General features: G+C 40.1%; 1 protein-coding gene across 9 annotated transcripts in view; it reads right to left on the bottom strand.

The window, feature by feature from the left end:
* LOC110977429 (3',5'-cyclic-AMP phosphodiesterase 4C-like) overlaps positions 1 to 27,628 on the bottom strand; it is an 87,993-nt gene that overhangs the window by 6,023 nt on the left and 54,342 nt on the right. For 5 of the 9 annotated variants that reach the window (XM_022231561.2, XM_087144271.1, XM_022231562.2 and 2 more), the window contains 12 exons: positions 15,266 to 15,451; positions 13,838 to 13,948; positions 10,460 to 10,515; positions 10,225 to 10,337; positions 8,554 to 8,647; positions 6,862 to 7,106; positions 5,537 to 5,635; positions 4,901 to 5,065; positions 4,089 to 4,188; positions 3,490 to 3,644; positions 2,003 to 2,125; positions 996 to 1,178 (listed from right to left, as the gene is read on the bottom strand). In XM_022231561.2, coding sequence (XP_022087253.1) covers positions 996 to 1,178; positions 2,003 to 2,125; positions 3,490 to 3,644; positions 4,089 to 4,188; positions 4,901 to 5,065; positions 5,537 to 5,635; positions 6,862 to 7,106; positions 8,554 to 8,647; positions 10,225 to 10,337; positions 10,460 to 10,515; positions 13,838 to 13,948; positions 15,266 to 15,451 — 1,630 coding nt within the window. Of the gene's footprint in view, positions 1 to 995; positions 1,179 to 2,002; positions 2,126 to 3,489; positions 3,645 to 4,088; positions 4,189 to 4,900; positions 5,066 to 5,536; positions 5,636 to 6,861; positions 7,107 to 8,553; positions 8,648 to 10,224; positions 10,338 to 10,459; positions 10,516 to 13,837; positions 13,949 to 15,265; positions 15,452 to 17,702; positions 17,912 to 23,211; positions 23,702 to 26,748; positions 26,898 to 27,628 lie in introns of those variants that run through there. The other 4 variants (XM_022231564.2, XM_022231559.2, XM_022231560.2 and 1 more) reach the window with 4 other exon arrangements.

The raw sequence follows: 27,628 nt of genomic DNA, 5'->3' as shown, positions 1-27,628 counted from the left end.
CAAGACTGCCAATGGGATGAACAAAGATCACAGCAGAAATATGAGGCAGGGCAGGCCAGTAAGTTACAGAGATGAAACAAGCCAGATATGGCACAGCGGAGCTACTGAGTAAAAGTAAATATTGTTGTGCTGGTGAAAATACCAGTTCAAAGTCAAGTATGACAAAGGTTTGAAAAGCTGACATCTTTAACCAAATTCACCAAGGAGACAAGAACCTCTAAGAAATAATAACAACATGAAATCTTCTGTTTGAGCAATGGCAAATTTCTTCTCTGACTCTTGCAAGTTATTTTGGCAGAGCAGATACCATTCCATTACAGTGTGTGACATTTTAATGTTAAAAGAAAACACTCCTTGCATTTCTTTTTGGAATTCTCTTTCAATGCTTGGGAAAAAAGTTTGACCAGTGGCCCAGCTTTCTAATGTTTTCTTGATTTGGCCACTCTCAAATTCCTTAAGAACCTGTTTAGGAAGAGCAAAATGTTCCCAGATGAACATTATTCAGAAATTTAAAACGTACCAGAAGACAGCCAGTTACAGGTCAATGTATTGGAAACACACAGAGACGAGCGGACAATAGTGGAAGTGGCTTTCAGACATGACCAACACTGCCTTCCATAATAAATATCCTTCCATAAAATATTATGTTCTGTTAATAAACTGCTGACAATTCTTCTTCACTTGCCAAACCAACTATGATAAGGTTGTTCGTTTTCATGCTCAGATTCTCAAAAATCAAATATATATAAATGGCATACATGTACACTCACTATTTTCTGATATTGACAACTATTCTTGTAAGTTCCTCTTGAAAAAAAAATAAATTGCCACAAATTTTTTTCCAGTGTAACAAAATCACAGAAGACTTTAAAAAAAAAAAAGAAATGAAGAATTCGATTAAACTAAGTGCAAATCGGCTTACACTGTGACGCAGCAGGGCAGAGCGGAAACTACTTTATGGACAAGTTAGTGTGCCATCTTTTGCCCAGACTTACCTGGGACTTCTCGATGGAGGCATTGTACCGATCCATCATGGGGCTGACGTCCATGCCCTTCTGCCTCTCCAGGTCACCCTGCAGGAAGAACTCCTCCATCACCCGCTCTGTCCACTTGCGGTAGATGTCCAGTGGACGGGTCGGGTTCCCCAGATCGGCGCAGTGGACCAAGTTCTTTAAAACCTGGGAAGTGGAGACAGGGACGGAGGGAGTATATGAATCAATTTGTTTGCATTGTCGGGCCAGTGGACAGCTCTTACCACTCACAATTCATCCACATCCATTCCTTTTGTAAAGTACTTTGATGAACTCATGGTTGGCAGGCCTCAGGTGACCGACTATTGATGGAGTATGATGGATTTGGTCCAGGACGACTAAAGCACTTCAGGGGCATTCGGTGCAGTTTGCCATGGCAACAGCACTGAAGACGTTGTGTAAGCCATGTGTAATAGGCTCAACAGCAAAGACCATCACATCAGTGGTGACTTTTGAGGTAAGCAATGTGGATTGCACAGGGAGGATTTGATTTTTGATGGATTTGATTCTGTGCCCACTAAATACACTAGGGAATAAGGGTTTTTAAATTAGCAAAGGACGGACACATTTGTGTCACTCCTAAAAAGTATGATTAAGACCAGGACACTGATATTTCTCCGTAATGACAATCTACAGTAAATCAGTCAGTACAATCTTTTAAAATGGGTTCTTAATTAAAAAAAAAAAACAAAACCACGAGGTCCAACTTCCAGGAAGAAATTACTACTCGGCAAATATCAGCTGGGAACCTGTGACAAGAGGTGACATCTTGACTGGAAACCTGTTTTTCTTTGGTTTTTGTGACACTTTCTAAAACTGATGAAATGTGTGACGAAAGTCACTAGTATGGAATGATACTTCCCCCTGACATTACTCAGTTTTAATCTCTTGCACCATGATTTGGAAGGGATCATTTCTTTGTCCTACTAAAGGCAGTGAGATTGTGAATTCAAGAGATGTAATACTCTTACCATCATTCTGTCGTTGTAGTTGTCAAGTAATAACACGCCTGACCCTGCAACTTTCTTGGACTCCACCATAGTTTTCAAGTCGGCCAGCAAGCTCATATGCTTGGACATGTCTGTTGCTAAAACCTGGGAAGAAAAAAGAGACATTTCATTTAAATGTGAGATTTTTCAATACTACATATAAACATATCACAAAAACCATATGACATTTTTGATGAGATGTTTTTCTCTTCGAGTCTTGCCACCCTACTTTTAGTTGTAAGCTAGCTTAGAAGGCAAAACCCTTTATAATGTAGAGTTCTTACTCTTTGAAAACCCTCCCAAGCTTAGGACAAGTGGTTGGACTCCAATAAGTGACATGTTGGCCTTTCAGAGCAATGCAACGAAACTCTTCATTACGTGACTACCTGGACCCTCAAATTGCTTCAGGGTCTCAAATAGTGAAATTAAAGTGGTGTTGAAAATGGGCACTACAATTAATCCTACGATTGCTTCTTACTCCAACCAAAATTAAGACATCAAACCCCCAAAACAGGTGATCAGTTTGGGGGGAACTGAGGCTCAGCCTTTTCATTTTTCTGAAACTCAGTTGTCCCCAGTAGTCTTTCAGACCTCACGTTCAGTTGACTTTTTCCTAAGGAGGCCCCTCAGCCCCTGAGGCCCCTCAGCACAGGCAAACAAGACCACCTCTTACACAAAGGCCAAATTGAAACAATCTCATTTTGGGGATAAAAAATGTATGTGAGGTGAGAGAGAAACACAAGAAAATTGTATATGGAAAGAAAACGGGGAAAAAAAGATGAGAAGCTGAGTCATACTGCTATAGGGTAGACCAAGAAAGGGTTACAGGAAACACAATCAGAACATGACACATGATGAAATGCGAGAAGGCGACAGACGCCAAATGAGAGAGCCCAGAAGAGACAAGGTGAGACGAGGCAAAACAAGACAAGATATGAAATGCAAACAGAGGGGAAATGTAATGAGACTTCCGGCGACAAGACAGGAAGAAGGACGGAAAAAAGCTAAGGATGGTCCGATAAGATGAGACGAGATGAAATAAGAGAAGACAGGAGACAACGTAGAAGCCTGAGATGAAAAAATGAAATGATACCAGCATGAGAAAGCACATCACAAGACCCAGACCAACAATGAAAAATTAGAGTCCCAAAAAGTATAATTACATCACCACGGTTGCCACATGAAGCATAAATTTGATCATAAGGTATTTCACCAAGGATTACAAATTTATGCTAAGCTTGTAAGTTACTAATTCTGTCATTGATTTTGTAAGAGCAGAAAAGGCACGTACTATTTAAATTATTACAGCAAATGAGTCAGATGTGAGATCTTAGTGGCTAGTGGAGTCAGACAAGCACTTAAATTTCTAACTGTCGAAAGAAACAACACACCAAAACCTATAACACCATCTACTGAGCAAATTTCTGAGACACATCTTCGTGAGCTGCGAGGAGGTAAATGCAACTCACCATGTCGATGACTAATCTCCTGAGCTGCTGTAGCTGCTTTTTGGTGAGTGTCTCAAACAGGTTGCAGTTCTCAAGCTGCAGTAACTTGAATGCCACCGCTAATGAGTGGTTCTCCAGGACTGACTCGTCATTGTATAGGATGGCAAGCTCCGAGCCTTTTGGAGACAATTGAAAACAAAACATATTGGCAGATGTTCCGATTACACCCAATAACTTCCAAGAAATGAGAGTATTCAGACAGGAACAATAAAAAGAATTAAGGTCAATAGAACATGGTCTAATGCTTAATCATGCAAGCTCTGTGATGGTATGAATTGATGTGAGGCTGGGGGAGGGGCTAGATCAGTGTCAAGTGAAGCAGGATGGGATTTCCCATGATGCCTTGCATGACGGGAAAGGAGGAAATCAATGGAAGGGTGGTGGTGCAGTTACAGTTCAGTCCCATGTACATGCTAACCATGATTAAGAACAAAAAGTGGAAGTCCAACCATGGGACTTTTCCAGAGGAAATGGGTCAGCCGTCATGCCGTTCAACAAAACTGGTCATTCTGAGATAAGCATAGAGAGGCTAGAGCATCGTGTCATAAAAAAGGACTTACTTGATGCGATGAGGAATTGGTTATTCAATCCCGGATGGCGCACATCATGTATTGCTGCTGCATATATCGCTGCTAAGATTTCAATGTCGGTGAATACATTCTGAAGTGAAAAAGAGGTCATGAAAGTGGGAAAGATTGATAGAATAATAAGGGCAACTGATTGGTAGAGATATCTCCGAAATTCCAGTTTGGAATCCAGGTTACATGTAGGTTGGAATTTGGTATCTGGGTCTGTTATGAAATCAAGGCAAGTATGTAGTTCATGACACAGGTCATTACAGCACTGTTATCAAAGGAATGTAATCAAAGTAAACATCAGATTTATTTATGATATATGGCTTATTTCTCACATCATTTAATTTCATAATATTGCTGATCTTGCATCTTGTTTTTTATTTCCAGATGTGGAACTCGACAGATAGGAAAACAAGAGAATTCAAAGTTGTAAATAAAATATAAAATATTGTCAACAGCACTAACAAGCAAAACCACAGAACAATGGTATAATTGAGGGAATCTGGAGAAAAGTTGCAAACTTAGAACTTGTAAATGAATCCCCTTTCCTTCTTAAAACCAGCTTAATACTTTCAAACTCAGCACTTTCAAGTCCACTACTGCTTTTCGAGAGCAAGTTTGTGACCTCTCCAGATACAATTATTCTAAAATAAACAATCTTGTATGCTATAAGAAAACAACAAAGGCTGAAAATGCTAGCCACTTGCCATTGGCGTGATTTCAGTTCTGGTGAAATTTTGGCTACTATGGTTTAATACCCAGATTTAAACCAAATATAAAAACATACAGCAAACTACCTCAAGTGCTGGCGCTGAAAGAAGGTAGTTGGTTGACTGGACGACGTCTGCTGCATGAATCTGGTTGTGGTATTTCACATCTTTATTATAGTTGTCCTCTAATGTTCTGATGTATCCTATTAATGTCTTTGGGGGGATCTGAAATGTTTTCAGTAAGCCTCTTTCCTAAAAACAAGAAAAAATGAAGCATCTTTGGTTCACACAGAGTCGTATACACATTTTGGAATTCAATTTTTGAGGGCAAGCTGTACCCAAAGACTCCTTCCAGAGGGAATAGACATTTGAAATTTTGAGAAGAATGAAAACCAAACACAGTCAGATTTCTGAAAGTGTATGCTTTTGAAGTAATAAAAGGCTAAACTTTATACATAGTTAACTTAATATAATGCCCTTCAAGTTGACGGAAACTGAAACTTGGATAGGTGTTAAAGAGAATGAAGTTTGAACTGGAAAGATTTATGCCGAATCCTATCCAACAGGACTTACATGGCTAAAACTAAATGATCATGCCCTGAAGCTTGCAGAAATTTTGACACAGAAATTAAGCCAGAGGGCAAACAGTGAAAAGGTTTTTGCAGTGCAACATAGGATTTGCGACCACTTCATACATGTATGCAACAAGACACGGGCACTTACTTGAAGAATTGTATATGTGACGGCCGTGAGGGGTTTGTGGTTTGTAAGGTCATCGATTTTAAAAGCATCAAATCCCCACCGGTCCACATGGGCCATTTCCTGTAAAGGATGGAATGCAAATAGGAACAAGGTCAGCATTGACATAGATATCAACCCGCAGGGGAAAAATACGACAAGGCTTAATTAAAGTTTCAGACAGCACGGTCCTTGGTCTGTTATAGGCTTTACTATCACTCATAAAGATAATGCAGCTCATCGTTTCTGTTAAAGCAATGTGTGGCTCACTCTCAAAGGCAATCTTGTGGGACGAGACTGTTTCAGGAGCCTGAACGCAAGAGGGAAATCTACTGCAAATGCATGCATGAGTGCCTTTCTGTGAGTGACCAAATGAGGGCACTGATAAAGGAATCTCTGGTGAAAGGACAAAATGAAAATGCAGTATGCCATCAAGCTTTTCCCATTTCTTTGAGGTGCACTGAAAAAAATATTGCCACCCGTGAGACAATCCCTTTACACATGGACTCAGACGTTTGCACGTGGTGCTGCACAAAACCATAAAGAACAGACGGTTGACTGAGGATGTCAACATTTAAATCGGAAAGTAGTCTCTTTGAGGTAGACATGAAGAAAGCCTGCTCAGTTATATGTTGCTTTTACATGTAAAAAGAAAAGCAAAACAAGAGGGCAAGCTACTAGTACTTAATAATTCAACAGCAGGCATAAAGATTATCAGAGTAAGTCTGATGTATGTAATGTGACTTTGTGTCGGGAATACGGGCGATTCACAATAGTGCACCACCAAGAGTCCGCAAAGCATTGGCTAATCACAATGCCCAAAACCTGTCGACCCAATGCGCGTCGGAAAGGGTCGACAGATTTCACTCGTTGTGATTGCCGACTCATGGGGGCGCACTATTCTGAATCGCCCGTATTTAACCACTTGCTGACTTTATGAACTTGTCCCAGATTCTGTATTAGTTTCAGCTGAAGATACCATGTTTCTTTTATAAATGACAAGGTGCCATAACCACGGTCCTTTACAACGTTGGACTTTGCCAATGCTGGCCCTTGGTGGTCATTTGCTCAAGATTTGTGTGACATTTCTTATAGATCGTCACTCTTCTCTTTTGAAACTCTGAGACAATGTTGAAGAGCAATGTTTGGTACAATGCCTAGAAGTGGCCCAGGGCCGATTGCACGCTCAACAGGTGCTCATGTGTCATTCTTGAAAGACCAAGTCAACATTGGAAATGTGACTCTTGACAAATTCTTTCAGTTTTGGGACAAAAAAATGCATTACCAGGAAACTTTCTCCCAGGACTTACATTTTCCATGTCTTCCTCCTTCTCGTACGACACCCCAAACCGCGGCACCACGTCCTGCGTCAGGCTGTTGTGGTGCTTCAGCTTGGGGACCGTCTTGACTTTTCCCACCTCATTGCTCCGTCGCATCGCTGCAGTCGTTGTTAGGCCCTTGCTGTCGACCCTGGAGGGGGCGTTCTTGGGGATGGGGGAGGGGGAGGGAGCATCTCGCAATTGCTGGACGGGCAGGTCGATGTCTGGGTTCTTGTCTGAAAAAAAGGTGAGAGGAAATGTGGGCTTTTCTAAGGACTTGCAGAGCGGTCTTAAGTCAAAGTTAAGTTGGCATGTCAATAAACACTGATTGTTTCATTCTTACAAACAAGAAAACAATTTTGCACTAATTTTTCAGACTTAAAGATTTAAGGTTGTTGTAGTTAGCAGCATAATTTTCAAAAATAAAACACAACCTCCCCTGCCATTTTTTCCCACTGCTTAAATGGTGATGGTGTTTTAATGGTGATCGAATTATTTGTGAGTTGTTAAAGACGTATTGTCCATGCCTTTGGGGTATGGCACCTTGAAAAATAGATTTTTAAATTGAATTGATAAATTTCTAGGACTGCCTTTCTTGTGAGCTTTCCATTGAGTCATCACCCAAAAAAATCAGTGCATGAGAAATTATTTGAATTTTTAAAAAACGAATGTCCACTCCTAATTCAAATTACAGGGCAGACAGGATCAAGTGTGTTTGCCATTGTAGCTGCAACATAATGATTTCAACTCTGCACACGTACATGTACATACATGTACATGTACGGCATACAAGGCCTGTACGTACTGATACATGATGACGTATGGTTTTGCAGTCGTCTAGGAAGAATGGACAGAAACAGAGCCAAGCACTTGGACATGTTCAAGATCAAAGGTGGATCAGCCTGAAGGATTAAAAGCTTTTCATGCAGCATGATGACATCATGAAATAATGCCCAGTTTCCGGAGAGCCCCTTCTGTGAAAATCCAACGGAATCTGGAGATACTGACTCATTTCAAGCTTGAAAGTCCTCTATATTTACTTTGCTGTGAAGTGATTATTTTTCTGTGTTTTATTCATAGCCTAGAGTGCAAGGAACAGAGCCAGATTGCATCTAGAATGCACGACACCAGCATGCATGCTTGAACTTAGGCCTCAAATAGAATATAGCTTGGCTACCACATCACTTCTATGAATTTTAAAGAAATAGGCTGAAAATTTTCTGTATCAGAGCGCAGCATCATGGCACTGTCTGAAACAACTTTTGAAAACTGTAAATATTCAAACTGATTCATTTACAGTAGAGGACATTACAAACCTTCAAAATCCATTCAGAAAAAAAAAATCAAAATTTTGAAAGAGCATGGACAAAAGAACTTCATGGAAGGATTCCAAAAATTACAAATATTTTGAGAAAACACGCACTTACACCGTAAGAGGTGTCATGAAAAATGTGGTGCCAAAAATGCAAACAGAAACCCATCACAAAATTTGATGATGCAAAATCAAATCTTTAGTCGGACTACTGATGTAACTAGCTTAGGGTAAATGACCCCATACAGAGAAGCACTTGTGCGCAGGTCTTTCCAACAACCGGTATGTTTTTCTTAATTGAAGAGTTCTTTCAATATTTGATAGTGAGAAACATTTCAGGAGACAGTGTGCGAGGGAGGGATGCTACTTACCAATATATGTGCTTAGTAGGAACTCTGATACTTGGTTGCCTGATTTACTCGTCTCTGAGAATGCTGATAACTCTCTCCCAAGCATACGTCTGAACTGCATAATAGAGAATTGAGTAAAGGAACAACACTCAATACAAAGGCGCTCGGTTGCTTAATCAGTAACTGATGAGACATATGCTATCGGTATACTGGATAAAATCTCCATTCTTGAACATATTCGTTGGCACATTGTTTCAAAAGGGTAATAGGGTATGCATGCAAACTGCCAGGTGTAGTTTTACAACGGGTAAATAAGACTGAGGGACCAGTTCTGCAGAGTGAAGGAAAAGACAATCTTAAGGCCGGTTAATACTTCAGGTGAGTGCAAAAGCGAAATGAATTTGACGCCACGAAATGTTTGCTGCGGAATTTTGCTCAAGTTGTTCAACTTTGCGAAATGCGAATATTTGAGCTGACATTACGTATTTGCGTTCGTTTTTGCTTTCGCTTGAAGTATGAAAGATAACTATCATGAACTAAAAAGGTAAAAAAGGAAAAACAATTCTGTGCCTTTCCTCCTAAATACACAGGCCTGCCATGAATCACGTATACAATGTGCCTTTGCACGTACATGTGCGGCCCGGAGCACATTTATCACACATTTCGATGTACTGTGTAATTTGGTTGAAAATTTCAGAACGCCTGTATTGACACTCTCTTCCCGAATTTACAGCTGTGGGACTTTGTCGCATAAATCTGCACTTAGCCATGCTGACATACACATAATCTGATAGGTAACGACTTTCTGCACCTCGGGAGACCTTGTTTGCCCAAGATAATGTTGCAAAGCCAAGTTGAGAAAAATACTTGAACTTTCTGATAAATTGCTGAACTGTTTCAAAGTCCAAGATACTCTACCCCCCCCTGTGAGCTACTGTGTAGCTTTCAGCCCACATGCATACACGCACTGTGCATCAAGCAATGCAACTAATGGATTGACCATCGCCACATCTACCCCTCTCCTCCCCAAAAACAAGACCTTAGTTACGTTGCTCCAAAACACACCTACGTCTGCTATCAGGCTGACAATTTTTTTTTTTAGTCCAATGTATCGGTTTTCAAGCAGGGAGAAAGGCAACAGAAGACAGGGAAACCCGAGGGCATTTTGTCTGGGCAGGCTGAATCTGATCGCTGCCTTCCTTAGAAAAAAAAATTCCCAGATTACTCGTGAGAGGATTGTGGATTTAGGCCTTCACCTGCACTAAAAGAATTTCAGCGCAGAACCGTTCATATTCAGGTTGATCCCATATGCAAAACTTACTGTGCAATAAAATCAAATTATGGATATGACAACTGAATATCAGCTTGCGTTTTATAATGCAATTGTAAATTTTATCATCATAATGTGATTTCTAAAGTCCATGTGAGATGGTCAAAGAGTTGTCTACAAAGCTAGAAAAAAAAATGAAAAGATGACTATCATTAACTCAAAAGGTAAAAACTGAAAAGAGTTCAAGGGGTCACTTGATGTATCGACAGAGAAACTTGACATCGTAAATGTGTATGTGAACCTGATGCAGCTGTGAGGTAACACTACGTGTATCACCGAGACTGTAAACTGACACTAAAATCACCAAAGAGGAAAAACCTGAAAAACTCTGCTCATAGATTGAGAAATGATGGCAGTCTTACTTTACTTGTAGCCAGGTCACTGACTGAGCGATGGGTCTGCATTGATTCCAGCTGCTCCAGACACCAGTCCAGCTCTTCCATGGTTTCCAATGCCAGCTTCCCATAGTTCTCGTCTTTTTGAGCGAAAAAAAAAGGAAAAAAAAGGAGACATGAATAAGGATCAGCAATTTCTCTAAATACAACAGTTGGTTGATGTGCGAGGGAGAGAGAAAGCATCTTTAAGGATGCCACTTACCAACATTGGGCGGGTTGGGCTTAATTTGGTGTAACTTGTCCTTCGGCGATTGCCTGCTGGGTCAAAAGCAAAACAAAACAAAACACAACACATGGTAAGCCTGTGATTTAATAAACTTAACTACGAAATAACAAGCTTTGGCCTTGAGATGTATAAATCACTATTTGAAAATATTGCAGCATACTTTGGTTTACATTGGAGAGGTTATTTCATGCACTAACAGCACTCAGGACTTTGAACACAAGGGAAAGCTGAGCACCGCTTCAAGTGTCACATATGTGGAAACCAGTGGTGAGGTAACACCTCCGGCGAAATATTTCACCACTTCCCGTGCCAAAAGGGTCTGGCAGGTGGGAAATATGATGAAGAAATGCACTTTCACACTTTAAGAAAGCCACCCTCCTTCCCAATTATGGGCATAAGTGGAAGGGGAGCAGTATCACATAACCCACCCAAGTCAATCACATAAATGGACAAGGCACTATCACATAACACATCCAGGCATGCACAGTGGAGAAAATGCAAGTGATAAATGTCAGAACCAATATGATGACGTTTGCAGAATTGCCAAAATGCCAGTCCCAGGTCATGTTCTAAATTATCTACCTTAACATAAACACCACCTCATCTACACATCCTTACTTTAAATGAAAAACAAAGACCACCACTTCATTGTGATAATTTTGATAAGTTTTAAATTAAATGCACGTGTTCAGTTCTTTCAGGTTCATTGGGAGTATCGGCAGAAAGTACACGTACATGTACTGTTACCCTAGCTCATTGAGCTTTCTAACCCTAACCCCCTTGGGACCATTGAAATTCTGCATAACCTTGTTGGGTTCAGCACCGTTAGGGTTAAAAGAAAAAAGACCATTTTCTGATTGTCTTGTCTAATTAATTTCCAACAATTTAAGACCTAAACAATTACAATGCAGTTAATAATAAAAACTTCCATCTTTATTTCATAGGTGCTTGAACTAAAAGAAATAGTTGTCATCTAATAAGCCAATTTTCTTGTTCATGGAGAGTAATGCTGAATACACTAGAAACACAGAGACCTGAAAATTCTGCATTATGAAACAGTACGCCCACACAGTACCGCAAGCCAGGTGCACAATCAAAACAAAAAAAATTGCATATGTTACATCAGCGACACCTTCTGGCATCTCTCCCCTGCTCATGTAAACATGCAGACTTCAGATCAGCGGCATGCATGAAACCCTGGCCATTTGAGGAAACTTGGAATTTGGTTTTCGGTGATATGCGAGCAGACTGTGGAATGAAGGGTATTAAAGTCTTTTGTACAAAGCCAACAAGCTCTCAGAACGTGTAATCTTTTTATGTGGGGGGGGAGTAGGAAGACGACAAAAATAACTTTGTTCAGAGATGGCCACAAAACAAATATTGATTTTTCTGCAAAACAATCCACTTAGCAAGGGACTTCCTAATGTGATCTAAACAGATTCTGTTCACTCCCTGTGTTTCCTTCAATCACCTGCTGACCACCTAGCCAAATCTACTTTATAGTGAACCTGTCGAATTGGCTTTGGTTGGTGTTTTGCTAAGGAAAATAGCATTTTAAAAAAGGTTGCAGCACTAGAGGAAATGTGATGTGAAAAGCTATGTGCATTAATGAGTAAAGCTGACAATGGACGGCTATGGTTCTTCCAGCCAGCAATTTCCCAGTGGGTTGATAATGGACAACCAGGGCGATCTTCTTTTCCTGTGGGGTATGCTTTAGTATGTGTCAGCTTGGTGGATAATTGGGGTCAGCAAAATTGCAGTCAAGGTGCTGCTCTTGATGTTAATGATGCTATCTTCTAGGCTGCAGTCTGAATAGTAGTATTCACTGTAAAAAAGCATCCAGGTTGTTGGATTCATAAAGGTTTTTTTGGTACTTTGTGCAAAATAAGCTCCTCGTTTCTCTCAAACCCAGCTTATTTCGGAACCCTAACCCTGTTAGAACCTTCAAAATACACCAAGGCTTCTTGGATTATCTTATAGAGGGCTAAGAATCCAGCAAAACCATGGTTGCTTCTCACAAGACTTGTGGCCCTTGAAAGTGCCACATGCAAGTAGATGGATTTCGGAGGAGTGATGGATCCGATTCTAAAAAAAAATGCCGTGTGTGGAGTTAAAGGTCAATTCAATTAAAGGTCAATTGGTCAAACCCACTGCCTGAGCATTAAAGGTGAAAAATAAGCCAGTATAAAAAGGCGCTGTGAAAATATGACCCAAAGGGGTAAACTGTGTCTGTGTGTATAAAACTGATCGCCACAGATACTCTGTTTTTTAGTGCGCAAAATTGAATTTTCATTTCTGCCATCAGAACTGAACCAAAGCAAAGACCGTATTAACAGGTAACTGCTCAAGAAATTCCCCAAATTGCTTCTTCAAGATTAAAACAGTAACTGGTGGCAACTGTCAAAATGTACCTCAAAATAACACTGCTTCACACTCCGGTATGTTCTAAATTCCTGACACTACACTGTATTTGTGGTTCTCTGTACAAAGCCACGGTGAGTTGAGAGGCCCCAATACCCATGCCTTGCTGTGGTCCCAGGAGTCATTAAGACTTCCCTGGATCCCCAATCAACAGAATGTCAAATGTTGAAAGGTCTGCAGATGGACACAGACTCACAGATAATGTGCACTACATGTATGATTTGCCAAATGCCTCAGCTTCTACAGGTATCTGATAACCTGGAGGGCAGGAACGCCAACGTATGTTTACACCCTCGCAACACTTTACATGGACATATGCACGCATTAGAATATGAAACTGAGAACATATATGTACATGTTTGTAACGGTACAAATGGACTCACTGTGGAGTTTAGAATTAGATTTTCAAAATGTTAGATATATTGTTCAATTCTGGGACCAATAGCTTTGAATGGACAATGTGATAATTACTCCACTACAAATCAAGCTGTAATTACTGACTTGTATACAACACCTACATCATCATTTAATAATTTGTTCCTCAAAGCTGGACGATTGTTTCACTTTCTGACCAATGAAGTGACAACAATCCAAGACAAGATGTACATGTACATGCACGTATGCTTATATCAAATGTTCTGTGGTATGGTAGACCTACACGTGTCATATAAGTTGCGGCTACAAATAACATGGATGCCTATGGGAGCTGCCGCAGCCGCAACAGATGTGTGTTTGTAACAATCAGACTCAACCTTACAACCCTAATCAGACCAGAATTGTTAGACCCTCCAAATTTCCCCAAATCCAAAAGTTGTCAACATCTCTGCTTGAAGATTAAATTCTGTGGGACAGCAAAGTCTATGTTAAGTTTTACGAGAAAATGACCCGGGCCCTGTCACAGCATATTGATGGCAAGGAGTGCTTGAAGCTTACCTGCTAAAATTGGATGGTAACCCTGTGAGCGAGGCGTAGTTCTTACGAATACTCCGCAAACTGGCAAGAATTTGAGCAAATGGTGTGACGATCACGTCCTCTGCATTGTGACTGAGCAAACGAGATGAAAAGAGGAAGCATTATTGGAGAAGCAGTAATTAAGCATTAATTACAAAATCTGTTAGTCAAAGAGACATGTGGATTGAAAATGGTATCTTGCACAAGCAATTTGCTTTTTCAACAGGGAAAACAGCAACGGTTCTTTGCTGCATGTTCTTAATGTCATCAGCATGTAGAAAAAATAAAAGAATCCTGATGACTTTCGAACCCACATCAAGATAAACCACACCGCATAGTATTTCTTTCAATGTCCGATGAACACTGAGAAAAAAGAAAGTCACCTGAATTTTTGCTTAACACAACAAAGCTCCAGCACGCAGCATTTACTCTACTCAGTCACACAGAAAACACTGCCGGCACTACTGTTTGGAAAACAAACATACTCCAACGAGTAATAACCTTTCCCGACTATGCTTCCAAAGGCAAATTATGTCAGGCGTGGTTGACTTCCTGCTAATGCAGAATTGAAGAGAACTGATTCCTAACTCGGAATAGGAAACAGGGCACATGACCCTACTTCATTGATGAAGCAAAAGTCTGCATTGTCGCTGATTTCCAGTTTCCCTGATATTGGAATGCAGGCTGAGAATGACAATTCTGAATACAGACAGAATCAGCCAATGGTTCACTCAACAAGATACAATACAGCCTTTGATTTCGGCTGGTGGTACCATCACAAAGTGATGTGTTTTTTACTTGTCTTGTGACTTCAGAGTGAACTTCGGAGAGAAATAAATATGCACTTTTGATAATGAATGACCTAGTTCTAGCAATTTATTAAACTTCAGTGGCACACGGGGGGGGAGATAGGGAGGCTTAAGCCCCCTCCCCAGGATGTCAATTTTTTTTTACTTTCTGAAAACAAAAAACACACAATATACACATTTACCTTGAACTACTAGCTCTGATATAGCCGCACATCCTAGCCCCCCGGGGGGGGGGAGAGACCTCAAGCATTAAAAGCTATTCTGGGGATAAATCCCAGTCTGAGCCCCTTCCCCCACAATAAATTCTGGGTTCCTCACTCTAACAGTGGACGTTTTAATTGAATGTTAAAACTATGTTCGTTTTGACATTTAGACACTTAATGCCAATTCTGAAAAGAAATTGTGACGCCTTGCAAGAAGCCGTTTCAATTTTAATAAATGCTGGGGCCATCTGAAGTAGTAAACCGTGTAGGTTACTCTCTGCTTGAGATGCTATTTATACAAACAAAAAACAAAACAAAAAACCCACAGTTCAGACGTGCAACTTGTTTCATTTTGAAGACAAATGGGTGCTGCACAATATACATGTACATTCACTCACCAGTCACTTGTGATGGATGAATTCCTGGACATTGATTTTGGTGACAGGTCAAAATCGCTGTCCGATCTGTACAGGAAGGACTCTCTTCTCTGAGGCAGGTTGGCCGAGAGAATGAGTCCCGAGGAAGGGCTGGCGGCATCGATGCCTGGACTGCGGCTTGGTGAGGCGCCATTCTCAACATCAAAGCTGTGTGAATGACCACAAGAACAAACGGAAATAACACCAGAGCCAAGACAAGTAAAGACTGGGTGTCAACCTCCAAGCCACACTGGTGTACAAACCAGTGAATCACTGTGGTCTGAGGGTGTTAAATGTTAAAATAAAACCATTTCATTGAAAATTTCTACAATGGTGCTTCCTGTAGTTTGTCACTTGCTTTTTGGGTTTAAAGTTGCTGCTATAATGAAGTTGATATTTGTGGACATAGTACCCATATAATGATAAGTGGAGTGCATGGAAGAGGGTTACACCTGCAAAGCAATTTTACAACTGATCATGAAAACCGATCAAGTTATATCATTTTACAATGATCCCAGTGTACAGGATTACTTTATTTTAAAAAAAACCAACAACTGTGGAATGTTTTGGTAAAAGCCCCTGACTATAAATATCACATGTAATGGATGGATTTAACCACAAGGACATTTTCTCAAAGTGCTTGTAACACTTCCAGAAGTCTTTCGAAAATTGCTTCTGGTTAAAACTTGATTAGAGCACACATGACTAAGGAATTCACTTCAGGCCAGTCAATTTTGAAAAGAGAATAAGTGATTCCACATTCTACAATATTCAATATACAGCTTCAACTTACAGAGACAGTTATAGAAGAAAGGATGTTCAAATATTTAAGTTTTCATCAGGGGCCTCAAACAACTGTCTACGCACCACCTCCTACACGATTATGATGCACATAATCCTTTCTTTGCAAAAAGTGGAGGTTCTTATCAAACATGATCAAAAAGTGCAATGGTTGTCCGGCTCTGCTGTCATGAATCTTTATTTGAAGTCTGAAAAAAAGTACGAGTCAACCCGTGACGTTTCCTTCTATGATTACATGACATGACTCTAAAATGAGCCAATTGCCACAAACTAAACACATCAGGCAGATGTGCCCATTAAAAAAAAAAATGGCAATGAACAGGATAAACATTATACTTGTACATGAATCTAAAGGAAACAGACCATACAAAAATCAATCACGCCAGTTCCAATTTCCAAGGAAATATACATTTCACACATAAGTGTAGCTACATTAGCTGCAGTTGTTAACAATCAATCAAAACTTGCAGTTTCGGAAACCGTAATATACCTGGCACTTGCTCCATCATTTATGACACTGACTGAACAACCTGTCAAACATGGGCCCTTTCAACACTGTAGTACACAAAGGTATGATCTAAGTAATGTGCGAAGAGCAGTTCCGTAATGAGAGGTGGGGGAAAGGGGTCGGTCAGTTACACGGGTGGTGTGCACCCCCCTGCCTCTCAGGTCCATCAATCAGGAATTACAGGTGGGAACCTCTGCAAAGAAAGGGGGGGGGAGGGAGCAGCTTATAGTTCTACCGTCACGAAAGTGAAGTACTTTAGTACTTCCTTCTGGATAAATGAAGAAAACCATTGCAGATATATGTGCAGCCTGACCACCTATTTAAAAGCTGTACACCTAAGTGGAATAACTAAGAGTTTGACGTACAGGTGTTTCCCATGGCCATTCACTGACATCAGGGGTAAAGAGAATAATCAGAGGGTCACAAATTCTGGTGATTAATTGACTGAACACCATACGCATAACCTATTCTACATGTGAATTGGCATGCAGGCTTACAACTGCAGTGAAACATTATTCTTGTTGGCAATCAAACTGAATGGAAGTACAGTTTCCATTCATGCCAACTGGATACAGGAAATTTCATTCAAAAGCAGACTACTGCCCTCTAAGAGTCTGTTACTTCAAATCTTACAGCATATGGCCAACACACTGTACAGGCTACCTTGAGTGACCCATTCTGGGGAAATGAGTCATTAGGCAATTTTTTCAGTAACTTTTTCAGTTAGCATTTAAAAAGAGCGAACAAAGCAGGTATTACTCATTTTGGTATCCTCACCAAAAGGGACATTGCTGTGGCTGAAGATGTTAAGGGTTCCTATTGATTTCTATAGTCAAAGCCTCTTGGAAAGCCCTGGAACTAAAAGTAGCCCTGGTGACTTGTGACTCGCTTTCGCCAAACACAAAATGTACATGTACATGCATGGGTTCCATGAGTGAACAGGAAAAAAGCACATATTTATAGAGCACACAAGCGCTTTCAGTCTGGTTTTCCTGGACTGTTCGGTAGTTAGTTTCATTCCTGCACTGAAAATTGCCTTTAACAGCATAAATCAATCTGATTCCACACTGACTCAAAGGAGAAAGGAGCATCAACAATTACACAACTAACCCGAACTGCAGGTTTCGGTCACGGCTCAGCTGACGATAGAACTTCAGCTTGACATTGGACGACCCCGACATGCTTAAAATTAATACAACCTTACAGGTTTAGGTGGCTGCACAAATCAAAGACGTATTGTACATGTAGTTGTGCTATATACATGTACATGCACATACATGTACACTACTCCAAGCATCCGTCTCAAATTCCACAGCAACACTGACCTAGTGTAGGCATGGTGCAGTGATGGAACAGGCAAAGCCAGGGTCCTTGCTGCCCCAAGTGTTACAGGTTCGGTTGCTATGGGAATGTCCCAAAGTCTAATTTATAACTCCACAACAGGTTGGCCCCACTGGTATGCATGCTGATGGGGCCACGTTCGATTGCTGTAAATCATCTACTGGGGCTGGGCTTTTATGCCTGCTTTCCTTTAATTACCACTATCAATACACAGACCCTGGGAAAAATTGATCGACTATCAGTCAGACAACAAACCAACCGATATACATGTACTTTGGCTACACTGCAGAGCGACTTTTTGTTATCTTTCATAATTTCAGGTACCGGGTATAATGTGGAAATGTCCATGTTAACTGCACAAGTTTGGACAATGTATTTCTTTGATAAAACTATCATCCTTTATAACAGTTTCCCAAGCTTTAGTTACATGTCAAACATGTCATAGGAAACTGAGAAGAGTATGAAAAGGTGTTGTTAGAAGTCACAATTCTATGTTCAGGTGGCTGTAAAGCTATTCACATCTTATCTATCTTCTGCTGTTACCAATTTTGTGGCAACATCGTTCAATTAATTTTTTTCATCATGAACCCTTCAAAAGCAATTAATATTTATAGATACCTGCAATTTTGATGACAGACAACGAAAATCAACAACAGTAATATCACTTGGTACCATATGATAATCAGTTACTTCATGCACCCTGAGAAACAAGATTTTTTTACCATATAGGCCTGTACTTGTTTATGTATTTCTAGATGGTACATATTAAGATGGCATTTAAATATTCTTAATGCAAATATGCTCTCCTAATAGCTTTGCATAATGGCTACAGACCTACTTTAAATACACAGATCTGTGTACAAAAGCTCAGATCAATTTAGACAGTACAACAGCTAGACAGTACACACACTCCTGTACCGAAGTTGTGGGGACATACACTTGGCATTTCACCTGCTTTGTGGGGACCGAAAACATTGTGGGGGACTCAGAAATGTCCCCACAACTTGGTTCAAGTGTCCCTAACAAAAGAACTTGTCCCCTGAACACGGTGAATGCCCACCCACCAGGCACTCTCCATGTACATGTACATGTACAGCTAGACAGTACACCAGGCACTCTTGATGTACAGCTATGACCTCAACCCCCTCCCCGAAAAGGTCATATCTGGACAGCAGCCAAACAGAATTATCTCTGGAGATTATTAAAACTGAGTTATCAAATAGTGGACTAGCAAATGTTGCCCTCAGATATAAAAACGTATCACAGTACAATTTCTAACTCCTTACTTGCGTGAGCGTGCTGACGCACGAATACTGGGCCTGTATGATATACATGTACACACATATGTGGGCCTCGTGGGGTTTTGCTCCAGTTTAGAGTATAGTAGCCAACCCCACTACAGACTGGCATTAATAAAAGACGTCCACCGGTAATTACTAGCATGGCTTACCCTCAAGACAAAATCCCTTTTGCTAAAAAAAAAATGGATTTGAAGGAGAGGAGAGGTAACAAAGGATTTGTTTCACCTCAGATTGTAATTTTTTTTTATGACTTCAGACTTAATATATCCCATACACCTGTAAAATATTTCAGAAAACTATGTCCATCATAAAGAGCACTAGCTTGTCTACGGCAAAAAGTTGTTTGTACATGTGTGTACAGGTTCATGTGTTATAACTGCATCTGCATGTCTTATTTATCACGCGTGCAGACATTTATGTAATATCCCACTCCCAAATGTCAATTTAATTGAGAGGGCACAATTTGTTGCACTCTGTTGGTTTACCAAGTAAAAATCTTTATATCTGGACTCATATTATTATATACATGTATTCCAACAAATTCCAAAAGACCTTGATAATAAATAACAAATTCAAAGTTTCTTTAAAATGGACGGCTTCAGTTTTTAAATAATTTGAAAAATACTGAAACGAACCCTCTAGGAGAGATGCAATAATACATTGGTACTCTACGTGACAACTAAGTAAAACCAAAAGCACAGTGCAAGTAAACTGACAACCAGTGATAAGGGCAAATTCCATTAAAATAGTTCAGTTGGTAAACAGAAAGAATGGTTTCTCTGCTACGTAGATATGTGCCAAAGCAAAAAAATTCTTATCGACCCTTACATTGATTTTGAGTAGCTTTTTTCAAAGGCTTGTGTGGAAATAAGCCTGAGTGTGTTTCAATATTACACCTTTCACTGTCCCTATGGATTGTTCTGACTGATATAATTTATGCCAGAACTGCTGACAGAAAAGAAAGGTACATCTGACAGACAAATCGAAGTTTCTTCCTTCTAATATGAACATGCCATTTCATTTGGTGCTCTACTGGAGCACTTCCACGGCATGCAGTTACTTAAGCACATTTGCAGGGACACAACCAAGTGTATCTGATCACTTGCCAAACATAATAGATGAAACTACATCCAATCGTTTCGCTTAATATCGACGACTTAAACTGCTCCATAGTCCAGTGGTGGATGTTTCAATTAGGAAGTATTCATTACACTTACAATGCATACATACAGGCACTTCTTGGAGAATGCATACATCTATTCATGTGTTCTGAATGGCAATTTTATTCTCCAATACAACACTCCCCGGGTAACTGTATGAGACAACAGTCTTGACTGCCCTTATGTATGCGGCTTCTCCTTTTGTTTTGTCAACTACGACGAGTTAGCAACCTTTCTTGTGAAAATCAGCAATACTTTCATTGTTTAAATGAGGCTTAAAACATTAAGATAAAATTAATTGGAAATCCAACATGATTTCAGCATAAACTGGCATTAATTTGTAAGGAACTATTATTTCATTGTTTTAATTTCTCCTCTCAGGTACCCCAAATGAACAATTGACCACCTTTTCAATTCACTATCGTTGACAAGTAAAACTAGTAAACAATCTTTCCCCACATCAACTGACAAATTTAACCCAAATTTAAGGGCTGCATTGTTTACATGGTGCAAAGTTCTGTGAAGAATGCTGTTAAGTGGATTAAGCACACGAGAGAAAACCACTTGCTTATGAAAAGTGTGAGTCCAAAAATGTATTTGCTCTCAAGTGACACCACAATCAGTGATGGCATTTTTTCATGTGTAATTTCAAAGGCCTCCCTCCCCAAAACAGCAAATTATCACTGCTCACTGAAGTGTGCACTACTGAATGACATGTACATGTTGGGTGACTTGTATTTTTTTAACAAAAGAATTTACGCAGACCAAAAAACCAGCACACAAGTAGTGAAGCGAGAGCATGTACATGTACATGCATTCTTATTTCTGACATAAATGCGCAACACCCTTATAAATAGAAGTTTTTAGAGCATTCATCAATGTACAGGTACATTACATGTACTGGTACTTGCAGAAAGAAATTTAGTTGTGTGAAATGTATGCAAAATTGGAGGCTCATGACACAGGTCACTGAGACTGTATGTTCCTAAGTCGCTTTTACCCGTGACTAGTACACTTTTACTTTCACCTTTTGGCAGATTTTAAATTCCTGCACCACTTCATGAAACAATAAGTGGAAACACTTGCGGTAGCACCATGCAAAGGACTATATCTCTTATATATTATGAGTATGTGTGGTTCGGAAAAGAACCGGGAGTATACTTCATGAAACAGTTTCTCTGGATGAAAAGGAACACTGTCATTCTGTGATCTGTACGTTCCTAAACCTCTTGGGATGTGAAGAATCAAAAGTTACAGTTGACATGATTGATCTCACTTTTTAAAGTTTGCATGGCTCTGAGAAGAACTTCTTTATACTTGTGGTAACTCTGGGTTTCCAATGTGTTTTGTTTATAGTTGAAAAAATTGGAGATGAACAGGATACACCTTTCAAAAATCAAGTTAACCAGTCCATCCCACTTCCACACAAATTCATGAAAGGGATGTTGTGCCTACACTAGTACATGTATCTTCAAGGCAATTGATTTTTATATCAAGCAAACCTCGAAGTCTCAATTACCATCCTCCTTGTCCAAGTCATACATCCAGACATTCAGGACCCCCTCTCCCAGCGACCTGTCAATGCAATTTCATAGAGCTTAGGACCTAGCCTTGTGGAGTTTTGGTGGCATGAAAAAAAGTTGTACACAATACATCCAAACAACTTGGCAACGTTTCTGCATTATCTAGCATAGCAGGACAGTATGTCCCAATTATGTGATTTGACAAACAGTGGTTGGCAGATGGGGAAAACACTTGACACAATGCTCGATCATCTCCCATTCAAGACTTTTGGTTTGCCTGTTGGGGGAAAACCATAGAAAAGGTCTGGGTGTTTCAGTGGATGTAAGAAGGACAGGCAAGGGGCACAATAAAGATCAATGTGTTACCACTGCTTGAGCACAATGAGCACAGTGGGAAGGAATGCAGACAAAACAAGGATGGAACAACGCTTGCCTGGACTGGAGACAGAGGGGCCCCATCTATGAGCAGACGGAGCAGAAATCCCCTTATCAACTCTCAAGGTTTTTCTGCATCAAACTTCTACTTACTTCAGTGCAAGGAATGAATATGAAATCTTTGCGATTTTGTACAGTGCTGAAGATCTGTACCCTTCTGTGACACCACTGAGAATACAGCGCGCAGAGACCCATAGGGACTTGGTGAGAGGAAAAATATACAGTGTCCTGGATATTTTGTAACTGTTCACTTCTGGTGACCTTCCTACCTGATAACTGGCACAGTGACAGGTGAAGCCACTTTCATTGTCAGTGCCCCAGCTATCAACTCTGCTTTTCTCCACACAAATATTGAGAATTTCCCAATCAGTGGCATACTTCCTGGTCTCTCAAACAACTGAGTCTTCTTTTCTACTGGTATGAATATGTATGAGGTTCACTTAATAAAAGGTAAGCGCTTAGCAGATAACATAAACCAAAAACTACACATATCTACACCTATGTCTAGATTTTCTGGCCCAAGTTCTAGAATGGGACATGGAACCTTAACACAAATTAACAGGCCAACTTTCATTTGGAACATCCAAGAAGACATTACCTTTCTCCTGTTTTCCTGTCACGCTGGTTACTCTTCAATGTGGTGCACTGTTTTGGGTGACTATGAGTTACTGAATAAATTTTGCAAGAATATACACTTACAATAAATGTAATCAAAAGTAAACTTGACACTTTCCAATCCAAAGATGTTTAAATGGCACTTCAGACTCAGATTTCCAACTGAACACAAGAATGCTTGAGCATGATAGCACACGAAAGCAACGTTAAGTGAACTGCGTAGATAGCCTACATGTAATCTTACCTATTTGAACGTCTTTTACTGGGCGGCACAATGATCCGCGGAATGTCATGCAACAGCACAGTGCAGGAACCCTTCCGATACACAGGTCTGTCCATCATGACAAACCACAATTATCTCCGCCAATAGTGTGCAGCTACTGTCTGTACTGTGTATACATGTGGTAGATAACTGTCAAGTGTCAACTGAACCAGACCAAACCTCTAATTGATTACTGACTCCAGTCCCAGTTCTCACTAACCAAGTTCCTCTAAGTTCCTTTTCCCATTAAAGACCGTGCGTCACTGTGGCAAGTTCCAATAAAAATGCCCAGTTCAACTGACTGATCTTGACTCCAAAACCAGCACTCAGCTTGCAGATACATGTACATGTACCACAGTGACAGCCTCGGTGAATACCTGGACCGTGACCACAACAATTGACACTCTTTAGTGGGAAACCCACTGGTCACCAGCCTCTGTTTACTAGAGCAGATCAATGAAAAACAACAAGGCTGAGCTACCAACATAAAAGCGGACACAACCACATGAACATAGTATCATGTACATACATGTACATGTACAATACATGTACAGGTAATATAACACAGATCAACCACTCAGGCCTGGCCCTGTGGGCATAGAGACCTATCCACTCAAGGAAGTTTTGGTGAATAAATATGACATCACACCTGTTGGGGGTGTTTGGGTTCTGGCTTGGGGGTCCATGCCATAATCCATGGAGGTATTTAATTTCTGCTCTATTTCATTATCTGAAAGGCATTACCAAGATTTTGAACATTAATCCATTAATCAATTTTGAAACCCACCACAATCGATAATTTCTTTCAAACACAAGGATAACGCGTGTGGTAAATATGCAAATGCACGAGAGTGCAACAGCACATGTAATTGACCATGAGAAGATCAATATGCAATCCACAATTCAAAGAACTGCCAAAGCAGCAGAGTGAATGCTACATGTATTTTTTTCCCAAAATAAAATCAGGATCACTCAACCCAAATAAACACAGGTTGGTCACACAATTTCAGAGCATTTCCTTCAATGTCGTTTGCTTAAATTGAATCATTGTTCCCATCACGAGATACTTTACACGACATTATCTGAAAGAATGGGAAAACATGTTAACATATTCCCAATGTGAAAACTGAAACAAGGCAGGATGCTACAGAACAAAACAACATGTATATACACACCACAGCATTAAAAAACCGTCTTTCTGCACCCTGCATCAAACATTAGCAGTATAACACTATAGGTGCATTGGTTTCAAACCATTTCCCCCCAGCACTATGGTCTGTACATGTACATTTTCCCTCAGGCAGGCTTTTCCAGAAGTTTACAGAATCAGTAACAACAAATCACTATTTACACAGGATGCTGGCTAAGGCCCCCATGGTTCACATGCTGGGCCTAACTGTAAACTGCCAGCTCTGGGTATTGACACAGGGAGCCATTAGAGTGGGTGGGGGATGCATTTCGATGAGTCAATTATCGCCTTTACCAGTTACACTGGTATTTTCAATCAACAAAGCTCTTATCCTATTCGCCTGGTAATGTAGACACAGCCTGGTAATGTAGACACAGGAAACATCCATGCACAAACCTTTTTCCCTTGGATGTGGAAGAAACTTATACAGGAGACATGATGACAAGAGTCCATTCTTATTAGGCAGCCTGACCCACAGACATGGTTTGAAATGGGGGAGGGGGTGCAAGACCAGGTCCAGGCTGGACCTGTGTCTCATCGCACCAAATTCTTTGAGAGATTTGAATTATGCAGATGATACGTTTGATACATGAAACGATTAGGAGCGACCTGTATATGTAACATCATTAAAAGATCCACTGCTCCAGTCTTGTGGAAGGAATCTGGTTTCCAGTTTTTCCCACTACATTATGATTAACCCTGGCTGAAATAAGGTGTCATCAACACAAGCAGTTTATTTGAAGACCAATCAAGTGGTCTCTAATGACACTGCTGAGCAGGGCAGCCTTGCCACAAAATCAGATCCTAGATCAAGTTACCTTCTGATCTTGGGCATGACATAAGATGAAGTGTGAACTACAACATTTTAATATTCAGGGGTTCTCCATTACAAGGGAGTGAATGTTAGGTCACCAGGTTTTTTCCCTCTTTCTCTACAAAAGGAAGTGGAAGAGTAGTACTTGGACACTTCCAAGGTGATGGATATGACATCTGCACGATGATTACTTTTGGCCCTACTCATAGAACAGAAAACCTTTATGTTTCATGGGATACACGTATTTCATGTTCAACTTTTGTACTTGCATTCCAGAATGGCGGGTGAGGTTTGGAAAGTTTTTCCTTAAGATTAATGATTGCATTATACTACCAACTGGCTCTACGTCATGAATTGTTATCCCAAGATAAATCTTATGGGTGATTTTTGCTTTTACACGCGACCGTTCCCTAATTAATGCAGTATTTCATGCCAAAGAGCAAACTGGCAATATTTCTGTGTTCATTTATGCGATAAGCACAGAGCTCCTCCTTTAAACAGAGTATCCAGTTTGACCGAGATATTCAAATTGAAAATTTGTATTGCTAACAGATGGGGTCCACTTTGATTCGGAGAAAACACAGAGCTATGGGACCCAGCTCTTTGGTTTAAAAACACACTTTAACCCTCCTGATATTGATTGTCCACTCTAAAATCTACTAGCACTTACATGTATCTAGGTTCATGATCAAATGAAGAGCCTTGATATCTATACCCACTGGATCAGTGACTATTTTTTCATTTATCCTGACATGGGGGTACAACACTACAGAACCTGTGGGTTATGGTTACATAAGGTGTGCTCCGTGAAAACATTATTGTTTCTAAAGGGGGACTTTCTCATGTGGTGGTCTGGGCCCTATCTCACGGCACTGTGCAACTTTTTTTGCTTGCAGTGCCTTTTGTCCATTTAATCCAGCACAATTAAAAACAAATTGTGGGAAGAATTTGCATGCTGTTTAATACAGGCGACAAATATCTACTGCACAAAAGAACTGGTTTTCGAATGGGTTTCAGTACAGCATAACAGCAGGTACTGCAATACCAGTAAATTTAAACACCGGATATTAGCAAATTAGCCTCAAAATTCTGTCTAATCACACAAAGTGCACATTACCCCAAATGTGTCAACAAAAATAAATATATTTTAAAAAGAAACCTTCTTTTTCTTGAATGAATGGTTCAAAAAGGTCATGCCAAAGACATAAATACAAAAGAAAGTGAAAGGGCTCATTTACATTGCAAAGGGTAACTGTTTACACAGGGGGACATTTCCATGAAACGACCTTGTCTCCCCAGACATTTATGGGTCTGATGACTGAATGTCTATTCCATGACTGAAACAACAATACACTTTAGATGACATTTTCGTGTTAGAGGAGAGAATATTCTACCAAGGCAGGCCACAGGGAAAATAAACATATACATGTATATGTACAACTGCATGCACACACTCAAATCTTTTTCAGCATGTACAAACTGAAGACAGATATTTATATCATTTTCTCCAGCTTACCACTTCTTCCTTTTTGTTACCGCTTCAGTTAAGAACTCCATTTAAAACATACTATGTTTCTCCTCCTCTGCGAGCAGTTTGCTTTTGCTAAATACTGAGCCTTCACAGTTCTCTGTTACCGTTAGATCGTTACCATTAGATCTGTTTCATGCACATGGTTCCACTGTTTCTCCTAGCAGCTGAATGAGCACAAGCTCTTAAGTAATGCTTACGCCTGTGACCTACGACTTTGGTGCCGATGCCACTTTGGTGACGATAAATTCCCACTGATGGTGGTTTTTATCTGACAGCTGCATCCTGGAAACCTGAACTCTGGGGTTACATTTATTGACACCAACCACCACAGTTTGATGAATGAATGTGAGCCCTCGTAAAAAAACTCAAGTTCTTGGAGGGGGAAGAACAGTGAATTTGGGGTGATGTGTCATCTCACACCAGGAACTTAATCTTCAAGATCTGGAATTTAATCCTTAAGATATGCACACTGATTGAGTATGATATTTATTGTCAACACTAATTGGGAAACAATGAACCAAAGAATTACAGTCTCAACAAGATTTAGTCTAAATACATTTAGCATTAACTAAAAAAGGTCTCCACCACAACTCCCAGCCATTTTAATGTTTTGATTCTGTACAAGTTATTGGTCTACTGACTCAATGAGGCCAAAGTACACGAACACACCATCACTGACTGCAGTTTGCACAAAGTTAAATATAATTTCCGAGTCTATTTCCATTGACAAACAAATCCCTAGACTCACTCAGTAAACAGATACTAAACAGAAAATATTCCATATCTAATTTTGGAATCCTTACTGTTAATTTTTAGTGGCACAGTATTCTAAAACCTTCTTACAAAAAGAGAAACTCAAGTATCC

Source organism: Acanthaster planci, linkage group LG12, assembly GCF_054643075.1.
Source record: "Acanthaster planci isolate LZ-2023a linkage group LG12, COTS_SCS, whole genome shotgun sequence".
In the NCBI taxonomy this organism is placed as follows: domain Eukaryota; kingdom Metazoa; phylum Echinodermata; class Asteroidea; order Valvatida; family Acanthasteridae; genus Acanthaster; species Acanthaster planci.
This window is presented reverse-complemented; position numbering and strand designations above follow the sequence as displayed.